This window comes from Mytilus trossulus, chromosome 7 (assembly GCF_036588685.1).
Source record: "Mytilus trossulus isolate FHL-02 chromosome 7, PNRI_Mtr1.1.1.hap1, whole genome shotgun sequence".
In the NCBI taxonomy this organism is placed as follows: domain Eukaryota; kingdom Metazoa; phylum Mollusca; class Bivalvia; order Mytilida; family Mytilidae; genus Mytilus; species Mytilus trossulus.
Window position 1 is genome coordinate 62,807,669 of NC_086379.1, and position 12,585 is coordinate 62,820,253.

A 12,585-nucleotide genomic window follows, 5' to 3' on the forward strand; every position below is an offset into this window, starting at 1 on the left:
TTTTTTTACGAAAACCTCAATTTGTTAATATTCTATGACATTGGTAACTGTTATTTGGGAATTCTGAAGGATGAGAGTAACTGAATTTTTGAGATACTTGTAGCTGTACTTGGATGTTGAAGATGTGCTATTTTCACTTTCAATTAGCTTGTTTCAATTTCCTCCTAATAACTCTCAGTCAGTACTCAAGAAATGTAGCCACTGGGTTTTTTTTCTTATTGGCCGTCATACCATATTGCCTTCTTTATTATACTCATAATACAAATTGGCAAAAATGTTCAATTTTTTTTTTATTCGCCTTTTAAACTGAAATACTATGACATTTTCGACAGAAAATATTTAAAATAGATTAAGGCCTTTACAGACAGCGGACAAACGGTGGTTATAGATGGAAAACCAAACTACAAGCAGGCATTAATGATGCTCTTCAATACGGGAAGCTGATTGAATTTTGGACTTCCATCCAGGAAAAAAGAATGGTTCTCATCTTCACTCATAAAACAAACCATTCAACAAAACTACATCTATAAGAAAAAAATTGAACGGTTCCGCTGAACCCAGTGTCTCGCCTACTTTTACTGTTAATCACACACTCAACAAAAATTATGAAAAAAACAATAAAAATATTCCTCTCAATACGATCTTTTATTGTCAGAAGCTTCTGTATACTATCTTCTGATCATAAACAAGCTTCTGTTTAAGTTTGGTATAATTCCAGGATTGTTTAAGAAAGTTATTAATTTTTAAAACTTTAACCTCAGAGTGAATGTAATGGTTCCTGGCAGAAAAATAAGTCCATTTTTATTTTTAACATACTATATCCTCTGGTTAAAAAATAATTGGTAATATAAAGAATCAGGAATCACCTTCAAATAGTCTAGAGGATTCCTGTTGGCATCACCCCCTGAAAAATTTAAATGCCAGGATGTTTGGACCTGAGAATAAGTAAAATACGGAAAAAATGGAATTTTATTTTATGCAAAATTTACTTCTGGATACTTTTTTTTGAACACAAACAAGCTTCTGTCCAAGTTAAATAGAAATCCAGGATAATTCAATAAACTTAAAATTTCAAAAAATTTAACCACAGAGTGAATATTTGTGGACGCCGCCGATGACGACGACATCGATGTGGACGGAATGTAGGATCGCTAGTCTCGTTTTTTCGAAGGCTAGACAAAAACAGTAATATATCTGTAACTAAAATGGAACCACCATGATATCAACTCTGGAATAGCACTTCCTCATAACACACTCACCGTGTAATCATTCACCACAACAAAATTATAGTTGGCTCATTGCTTATGGTATCTTAGAAACGTACATAAGCATGAAACAATTTTGACTAATGAAGCAGGAAATTAAAGTCAAGGTCAGGTAAGCCCTGTTAAATAGTTGTGTCCAATCATTCCATAAACCAGATATAGCATGTATAGTGGCTCTGCTGCTACTCAGTATCTGAGTAATAGACCAAACCACAGAACTAATCCCAACAATGTCAAATGGACCACTAAAACAGGTCATGGTCAGGTAAAACCTTTCAGACAGACTTGTACACGATACAATCATACCTCAGACGTAATACAGCTGATCATTTGCTTAGGTATCAGGTTCGTTCGCGCCCAATACACTTTCGCACGCTACACGTTCGCACCCCACACGTTCGCACCCAAGGTCCGTTCGCACTCTACACGTTCGCGTCCAATTTTAATTCAAATTCCAGTTGAATAATTAGAATCATGATTGTTATTATAAATTGCTTTGGTGTAAGTAAAACATTCAAGATTTTAAATGAAACACAAAAGATAATTGTTTTTAACAGCTTGGTCCCTTTGATCTGAAACTGAGTATAGTAGTCTCAGTCTGAAACAATAAAATATATCAATACACTAAATTATAACCAAAACATGATAAAATTAATTCAACACACAAAAAAAAACGTAGTCAGAATCTCACTTTTATATTTTGAAACTAAGTCAATGAAACAAAGTTATAGTAATACACTAACCAAAACATGATTAAGAGTTATTCAACACAAAATAAAACGCTGACAGAATCCCACTTTATTTAGAAAGGATTTTTTTTTAACAATACACTATCCGAAACATGATTAAGATTTATTCAACACAAAAAGAAATGCTGTCTCACTTTATTTTGAGACAATGACAAAAAATATAAGAATACACTTGCCAAAACTTGATTACAAAGCTATAGTTATTAAACACAAAACCAATTAAAATTGGGCGCGAACATGTAGGGTGCGAACGGACTTTGGGTGCGAACATGTAGGGTACGAAAGTGAAAGGGGGCGAACATGAGTGGGTGCGAACGTGAATGGGCGCGAACGGACCCGGATTCATTTGCTTAATGTATCTGAGAAACTGACCAAACCACCAAAAACTAAGAAACCAATGAAGCATAAAAATTAGATCAAGGTTAGATGAAACCTGTCATTTTGACATGTAAATCTTATAATCTTTCCATACACCAAATATAGTTGACCTACTGCTTATGATATGTGAAATGACGGACTTGACCATGAAAACTTAACATTGATCACTGGTTCATGAAATGAGGTCAAGGTTCAGTCAATCTTGTCTGGTATACCTGCAGCCCATGCAAGAATCTCATAAACCAAATTCAGTTATCCTATTTACACATAATAAGTGAGTACATTTTCACAAACCAAAAATATAATATTTTTAAGCAGTTGCTGAGCCATGAAAATGGGGTCAACAACAATGGACAAGATCAAAATTTCGTAACATAAGGCATCTACATACAAGGTGGGACCATACAGGTCTAACATCTGAAATAAAAAGTTTTTTACAAATATTTGTCACCATTAACCTACTACAATCCATATGTTTTGTAAATTGTGATTTTTGTCGCAGGCAATACAGACAATTACTTAAAATGTGTGCTGCCTTTATATGTATGCAGCAACTAACAAAACACAGGTAGTGTTTTAGCAACAAAAAAATATTTGCCTTGTTTGAAAAGATTTTTTCTTGTAATTTCAAAGGTGCAAATAAATGAAATTGACCCATTCAAACCATAAGTTACCTTTTATGTTAGTGAAATTGACAAAAACTTGCTACCCTCTACAAACTGTTTTTTTTCCAATTTCTAATCAATTTAGACCAACAGTTTCACTGGAGATGATAAACAAATAATTTCAAGTGCACATACAATGGATACAGCTAAAGAACACCCAAAAGACATATGGCAATAGTTTACACTGGTCCTTTACCAAGGTAAACAATACAAATGTTTACCATGTTATATATGTTGTGAACAGTGGGTGAATATTATTTTCACCTATCATTTTCAACATCAAGACAATCAAACAAGCAAATATTTAATTTAGTCTGCCATTAGAATATTTTCAAAAAGCTGAAAAAATGTTTGTACATAATTTAATTTAAGTCACTTCATCATCAAATAATGACAATCCTAATATATCATTATCTAAAAAATCATTATGTTTTGTAATATGATCACAAGATTTCAGGGTATCTGTATTGTCTGTATTGATAGATTCAACATTTTCCTGATCTTTTAGTGTTTGTTTCTTTGATGACACAGATTCCACTTTTCCTCCAAATTTTTCAAGAAATTTCTTTTTGACTTCCTCCTTACATGGTTTTCCTATATGATTGTCATCTGATTTTTGTAATAAAGCTGACTTCAAGTTTTCAAAAAACCTGTAAAATAAAAATTAAACGTCTGTTAATTAAGATATTATTGTTGGGATTTTATTAATGCAAATAATACAACTTGATGATAATTGAAATAATTAGAACTGACATTCTAATATCTGATACACTTTTCTGTATGAAGATTTTCCTGAAATCACAATAACTAGTCCCACAATTTTGTCCACTCTTGAAAAATCACAATAGTTTCTGCATTTACAGATTAGGCCACACCAAATTAATTAGTAGTTCTTTGGAAAACCCGCACCTAAATTGCCGAAATTAAAATAAAAAAATAAAAATAAATTTCCCGCACCTCACCTGCCAAAATCAAAAAATAAAAATAAAAATAAAATTCCCGCACGTCAAAAATAAATCCGCATTTTCGACGAACTCGATTCCGGTATTAAAAAAAAATCTTTATCAATTAAGCGTTTGAAAATATGCAGTGTTTGTCATTTGTCAAGCATATTTTTGATTCTGATCAAAAAAGTTACAAAGATGGAAAACGTGCTGATTGTTTCTGTGGAAAAACATTCAGACAAAAATAACAACAAGGCATACATATTAAAAAATACGGCAACACAAACAAAATGTCGGACATTCAGGGAACTATATCAAGAAGCCATTGAACGATGTAGCGATGCACAAAGTGAGATTATTAATATTAAAACCATACAAATAAGTAAGTCGAACAGTTTCGATGATTCTAGTATCGAAATATCTGACGAAAATATGGTATGGTCAATATGTAATAACCTAAACTTTAAATATGTGCAGTTCACAATTGATGATGGATCTACTGCTACTAAAGATGCATCAAATTCAAAACCAAGTGGAATTAATGCATTTTCGGTACTCATGAGCTCACAAAATGAGTTACACATGCCTGATAAACCTGTCCCCTTGTCTGGGAAACAGCTCACTGGGCCACAAAGACTTTACTCTGATATCATTGATTGGATGTAGGTATTTCCATGTTGGTATGTTTTGGTGTAATTTATTTTCTGATATTTAATTGTAAAGTAGCACTAGCTAGAACCCCCAGTTTCCACTGTGCTTGGATTGACTGGTTAGTGATCCATATGCATAAACACAAAACACACACCATGCAGTTATGTTACAAGAAGCTAGCTAGCATACTACAGAGGGTGTCTAAGGACCAGAAGGTGCATATACTACAGATGAAAGCAGTGCATATTAAAAGCAGATAGCCATATAAAGTTCATGCATAAAAAAATATGTTCAAAAGTGTATATTTGTGCAGTGTTAATTATACAAACAACAAAACAAAATGAAAAAGAATGCAGAAAGTTGAAATACATATAAAAAGGGAGATAATTTAATTATATCAAATTATGTCCCCTTTTAGGTAAAAGATATAAAAATTGAGAGAAAAAAAATATCGCTCGCTCCATATTTCTTCAAAATTTGAGGCGAATAATTTAAAAATATAAATTTAAATTTCGCTCGCTCGCCCCATTTTTTTTGGGTAAAATCTCAAAGAACTATTAATTAATTTGGTGTGGCCTTACTGAATGTTACTTTTTGAACAAGTATACTGTAAATTCAGAAATTATTGCGTGAATTTATTATTGTGATTTTGTCATTTTACACTTGAATGCGATTTTAATTTTGACGATTTTGAGAAAAGTTATGCTTAATTCAATTAAAATATTACAAAATGCGAGTTTTAATTATTGCGTTTACAACTCAGTCTCATTATTCGCAATATTCAAAACCTTGCAATAATTTCTGAATTTACAGTATTCAAATGTTTGCTAACATTTGGTTCTTGTAGCAGGGTTGAGTGGACCAGCAATTTGGTTATAAAAATCTTCAAGGTTACATACATTATGCACAGATAAAATGGCTCTTTCCGCTAGCTCTCTATTGTCAATAAAAACTTACGAAGGAAGACTACAAAAGGGATCTCTAATTACAGTGTCAATTAATTAAGAAATTGGCAAACCGACTACTGATAATCATGCTAAAAGCATTAGACACAAGAAACATGAAAACTGGGAATTGATTCATCCATTCACAACTTCTGCTGCATGCAACAGGAGAAATTGTCAAAATTCATATTTTGCCTTAGATTGTTTATTCTTTGGGCCAGACATACTGTTAAACATTTATGTCTTTATCAATATAGCATTTCATGAATATAATACCAACCTATCAATCCTTCTGAAGTTCTCTTCCATCTTTTTATTTGCAAGACTGATTAAATATTCAACATACTGAAATATAAAATAAAATTTGATTTATTTTTTTTAGATAAAAGGAATAGGCAAAAAATTCAAAACAGACAAAATTCTTTACACACAAAGTTTAAACATTTCTTTAAAGAATACATAAAAATCATGATTAATTATGATGGTTTCGGTACAGAATGATGTGTATAACTTCAGAAGAAACTCCTTTTAGCTGACTATGCTGTATGGGCTTTTCTCATTGTTGAAGGCCATACAGTGACCTATAGTTGTTAATTCCTGTTTAACTTTGTTTCTTGTGGAGAGTTTCTAATAAGCAACCATATCACATCTCCTCTATATATATTTATTATGCATGCAACACAGTTCCTACACCACTTATTGCTCTGTATTGTCTAACAATGTTCAACGTACTATTGTCATCCTTATAACATCACATCTTTATGGCACATCCTAATGACAGACAACCTTGTTATAGTATAAGGAAGTTTTAAAAAGGTATTGGGTGTATGTCCTTGTGGAAAATGTTTTTTTAATTTCAGAACTGCTATGTCAACTGATCTAAAGGAAGATCTCAAAATATTTATTCTGAATTATTTTTTTAGAAAATTGATTTTTTGAAAGGACACTAGTTAGCTATAGGGAACTTCATCAATGATGTTCAAATACACGCTGATTAATATTTTTATAACATCTGTAATGTACATACCTCTGTTGAGACCAGTAATTGACCAGATTGTGACAATGGTACCTCCATAGAATGTGTACTTCTTACTCCCTGTAATGATTAGGTAACTTTAATTTCATTTAAAAAAATAAATATTTAAAATATATAAGAAAGAAACTGATACTTCTTAAACAGTTATGCAAAACCCTGTGCATCTGGACTACAATTGAAGACAAAACAAAAATAATGTCTGCTTTAAATTTTGTTAAAATTCATCAGTGTACCATATTTCATTCTAAAAGCTTTTTTTTATTTAAAATTGAGATTTTATCATTTTCTATTTCAATTTACAAATAAATACATGATAAATAGTCAGATTTGTCTTCAAGAATTCAATATAATTTTTTATCATCAATTCAATCACCAAAAATTTCTATCCCTGGTAACCCTCATTTGCAGTAATGTCTTCTATTTGTCATGTCTTCTATTTGTAATGTCTTCTATTTGTCATGTCTTCTATTTGTAATGTCTTCTATTTGTCATGTCTTCTATTTGTAATGTCTTCTATTTGTCATGTCTTCTATTTGTAATGTCTTCTATTTGTCATGTCTTCTATTTATCATTTGTCATGTTTGTAACGGGTAAACAATACTTTTTTTGTAATCTACATGATCTAGATATTTTGGTTTTTTATTGTTTGCAATTCATTCTCAAGTTGCACCCAAACTTACCTGTGTTCATGAACTTAAAGTTGATCATTAACTAAATTAAAGAGTTTAAATTAGATGCATTTTTTACGACCCTACAATAATTCCTTTAACAATATACTGTAGATACTGTAGGTCATCTATCACTGTAGTTACAGCAAAATGACCTGAGTGTGTAGGTAAAAGTAATATCTTTGGCTAGCTTGCTTGTTAACTAAACTGAAATTATTATACGGTTAACTATACTGCCCTCCTTTGGAGTAGTCTAGTCCTACAGACAGATTGGTTATCTGTTGGATCTGTTGGACTTGTCTACTCTAAAAGGAGGGTAGTATACCTAACCGAACAATGACTTCATGGTTCAGCAAGCAAGCAAGCTCACCAAAGATATTACCTTTATCTACACACTCAAGTCATTTTTCTATAATGAGAAACTTACCTCAGTACAAAAACATTGATTACCCAACCATGAATACAGATCAAGGTGAGACAACTCTTATCAGACAGATATGTACAACTTACAATGATGTTAAAATACCAATAATAGTAACATAACCTACAGCTGTTATCAATAAGCAACTGAACTAATTGCAAAAAATAACATTATCTTTTTGAAGACATTAAACCATGAAAAATTGGGTGTAAAACAACTGACATAAACCATATGTAAACTTCATACTACAATAAGCCATTTGTACATAATATGGACTAGTCTACATCTAAAATATTGAGTATAATGCAACTATAAATGTTGTCACCATTAATCTAGCTTACTTATGTCCCATTTTCTGCAACATATCAAATTTGAGACAAAAATTTAATTGTCCACCAGTAAAAGTTCTATATAAATGTTTAAATATAAACAAACAACACTTACAACAACATATTTTCCTTTCTTTCCAAGACTGATTCCTGAATTTCTAAAGCCAGACTGGACTGCACATTGAAGCTGAAATATAGAAACTCTTGTATTTTAACTTAAAATCTGTACAAATAAATTGATTGGTCAACATTATGAATTATGTGTACTGTCATCGTCTTTTAGGTTTATCTTGATTGATAAGAAAAAACTGACTGTTTGAACATACCAAAAGATAATTATATTGAATTCTTAAGAAAAATTATATTCATGGTATAAACATGACAAAAATTTATTGGTATCTATGCATAATACTGAGTGACAGAGTAACAATCATGATATACAGCTTAGATCTATTATGGAGGGGTCCACCATTGGATTGAATGTTTAAATCAAGATCAAAGAATTTTTTTTCTACATGATGACATTTCAAAACTGAATTGCAATCATTTATCTTACAGACAATAGGTTACAAATGTGTTTCAACTAATATTCTTCATACATGTAATACATGTAACAGTCTAAATAACATAACATGATATGCGATGTTAAAAAGTGGAATATCTAGCAGTTTTACACATTTTCCCAATTGCTAAAAGGTGGACTTGGTTTTTTTTGCAATAACTATTGCTACGTTTTTTTGCTGGTGTCAATTTTTGTGGTTGGAGAAAACATTTCAAGAGTATATAATCTAGGGGTTTCCTCAATCATTCTAATTAAAGTAAATGACAAAAACTTTATTTTATAAGTATTTAAATTTGTTATTACCTGTAACCAAAAATCCCTCCAAAAAATTGTTACATGTGCATGTATCTCAGTAAGGCTAAAAATATAATTTAAAAAAGTATATTTACCAACAACTGAGCAAAATCAATTGTTCTACACTGTACATGTAGTACAAATGGTTCAAACTTAAATACACAATCCCCAGTGATGTCTTGTAGAACAGGCAGCTGAAAAATAGGAATTATGATAAATTGGATACTAAAATCACAAAAGAGAGCTGCTACTATAATATTACTAGAAACAGACCCTTTCACTTTTTCTGAGTTTTTATCATGTTTATTCAAACTTTTAAATTGGATGCATTTGAACAGAGAATGAAATAGCTTTGTGATGAAATTTTGTCAGCATTAAGAATGATTAGACACGTTTTAATTTTGTTAAACTAGATACATTGTACCCTAATCATGCTAATAATGATTGTGGCCAAGTAGTTTTGATACAAAAATTTGGTAAAAGTTAATGACAATGGACTAGGGACGCCAAACAATGAGAAAAGCATAAAAGCCCAAGTGATCTAAAATGGGACATGAAAATGTCACAAGACTTTTGTGTCTCTAAAATTTGGTTTTAAGTAAACTTTTAATACAAATACAAACTACATTGTATTGTACAAAAATGTACATGTAATAAAGTATGCAGAATTCTGATAGGCAATCAAAATAATTTATAAGTTTGCTTCAGATGAAAATATCTCAAATAATAATAACTAAAAGTTTTCTAAAACTATTGAAATTTTATCTTCCAAAAAGATCTTACTTGATCATGTTGATAATACTAAATTATAATCCTGGTACCTTTGATAACTATTTACACCACTGGGTTGATGCCACTGCTGGTGGACGTTTCGTCCCCGAGGGTATCACCAGCCCAGTAGTCAACACTTCGGTGTTGACATGTATACATGTATCAATAATGTGGTCATTTTTATAAATTTCCTGTTTACAAGACTTTTGAATTTTTTCAAAAAAATAAGGATTTTCTTATCCCAGACATAGATTACCTTAGCCATATTTGGCACAACTTTTTGGAATTTGGGATCCTCAATGCTCTTCAACTTCCTACTTGTTTGGCTTTATAAATTTTTTGATATGAGCGTCACAGGTTAACATTGTAACTGGAAATGTCAGATAAAGAATCATGCTTTTATTGACAAATAAACTGGTAAGTGCTCCTATTTGTAAGTTTTATCAATACATTGTAGTTATCTAAGGTACCAGGATTATAATTTAGTATGCCAGATGCGTGTTTCATGATTATATGTTTGTATTAACCATTTGTTATTTGACTACTAAATTATGACTTGTAAATAACCACTGACAACCCTGTTTGTAAGTTACTTTATCATGATTATGTTTGTACTAACTATTTGTGATTTGTCTACTAAATCATAACTTGTTAAATAATACTGACGTTCCTGTTTGTTAGATACTTTATCATGATTATCATGAGTATGTTTGTACTAACCATTTGTGATTTGTCTACTAAATCATGACTTGTAAATAACCACTGACATCCCTGTTTGTTAGTTACTTTATCACTTTCACCTACCTAAAATATATAAAACACAAATATTTGATATGAGACCACTATACATTCTATATGTCAGCAAGTACATGTAGTTCCACTTCCAGAAGATGGTTGATAGTAATGGATTTGGAAGAAAATTTAAACTTGGCCTTTTTCTGTCATCAAATTAAATCAGTGTCAAAGTGTATCTTAGTTAAACAATGCAAAAACCCCTGCTTTAATTATGATTGGCAAATTGTAACCATAGCTAGGTTTTAGCACAGAACAATATAATGCTTGTGTCATGCTACATGTACATTTGTACTTTGGCATCTAGGGTCATCTGGCACCATGGTAAGTGTAATTGGGAAATTTACCGCCATAAGGTTGTGTAAAATATCAAACTACTTGAGTAAGCAGATTCAAGTAGAAATCTAATTTCATAGGCTTTATCCATTGGTAAACTACCATCCTAGGCTAGGGTAAAGGTTAAGGGTCACTTTATGGGATAGGATAAGGCTTATCATGCTTATGGTAGTTTTAGGGTTAGGATTAAAAGGGAATATGTAGCTGACAGCTATGTCAAACCCAATCTAGCATCATACATTTTTTGTAGGTTGTGTCAAAGAGCAATCTAGTGCTGAAGGCTGTGGCAAAGATAACTAAAGCACTGATGTGTCAATATGTAGATTCATTTGTAAGTCAATGTGTCTGTGATTGGAGACTACATTAACAGGTAAACATTATATTTAATACAGGTCTCAATGTGTCTATATGTCAATGTGTCCATATGTTGATGTGTCTGTGTTTTGAGACTATGTCTCAATGTGTCTATATGTCAATGTGTCCATATGTTGAGGTGTTGATGTGTCTGTAATTGGTGACTAGTTTAGCCATGTTAACAGGCATACATTATATTTGATACAGGTCTCAATGTGTCTATATGTCAATGTGTCTATATGTTGATGTGTTTGTGTTAAGAGACTATGTCTAAATGTGTCTATATGTCTATGTGTCAATGTGTCTATATATGTCAATGTGCCTATATGTTGATGTGTCTGTGTTTGGAGACTGCCTAAATGTGTCTATATGTCTATATGTCTATGTGTCAATGTGTCTATATATGTCAATGTGCCTATATGTTGATGTGTCTGTGTTTTGAGACTGCCTCAATGTGTCTATATATGTCAATGTGTCTATGTGTCTATATATGTCAATGTGTCTATATGTTGATGTGTCTGTGATTGGAGACTGCCTCAATGTGTCTATACATGTATGTCTACCTGTATGTGTCTATATATGTCAATGTGCCTATATCATGTATATGTTGAGGTGTTGATGTGTCTGTGATTGGTGAATTGTTTAACAGGCATACATAATTTTTGATACATGTCTCAGACTCCTATATATCATTGCTTCTGTATGAATATGTAATTGGGTTAAGAACTATCACTACATTAAAACAAAGGAGATAACAATGAATCCTTTATACAGTATGATTTAGTCGTTGTTGTTAGTTGTCACTAGCACAAAAAAAATATAAAGATTGAGACACCAATTTCACTGACTTAACCACACTGTTGATTATGACCACTTAAGGAGGCCATATGGGTAGATAATGTCAATAATAAATAAAATTACAACTAATTTTAGTTGTTTGTGGTCTTACACTGTCATCAAACAGAATTATTCTTCCCGAACAAGAACTGGTAGTAAAATAGTCTTTCTGATTATTAATGAATATTGATAAATCGATAATTTTAACATCTATTGAGCCTTTTCTACTAAAATCTACTCCTGAAACTGCAGATGTTTTTTGTTTCTCAAACATTTCCATTTCTTCAATGTCAATCTGTGTCTTGGTATAAATATCTGCCTTACTTAATCTACAAACAGTTTAGTGATAACGATTAAAATAAAATAAATACACACACTGAAGAAACCCGGACTGGACCGGACCGGACTCCGGACCCAGAGGTATCAGGTCCGTTTGCGCCCATTATATACTTTCGCACCTCGCACGTTCGCACCCAGGCCCGTAGGGGGGGTCGTAGGGGGGTTCGTTTGACTCACAAACTCGACTTTAACATTCACAATTCGAACAGAATATCGACTTTAACAGTGCTTATTTGTTTTCAAAGGGGGG

General features: G+C 31.8%; 1 protein-coding gene across 1 annotated transcript; it reads right to left on the reverse strand.

Annotated features, from left to right (window-relative positions):
• Positions 1-2,816: 2,816 nt before the first annotated feature.
• Positions 2,817-12,315, reverse strand: LOC134725513 (tRNA wybutosine-synthesizing protein 3 homolog). Its single transcript, XM_063589386.1, has 7 exons — positions 12,109-12,315; positions 10,398-10,481; positions 9,002-9,100; positions 8,166-8,237; positions 6,624-6,692; positions 5,877-5,941; positions 2,817-3,707 (listed from the first exon to the last, which is right to left on the reverse strand). The coding sequence occupies exons 1-7, from the start codon at positions 12,274-12,276 to the stop codon at positions 3,425-3,427; spliced, it is 840 nt and encodes a 279-aa protein (XP_063445456.1). The 5' UTR covers positions 12,277-12,315; the 3' UTR covers positions 2,817-3,424.
• Positions 12,316-12,585: the final 270 nt, after the last annotated feature.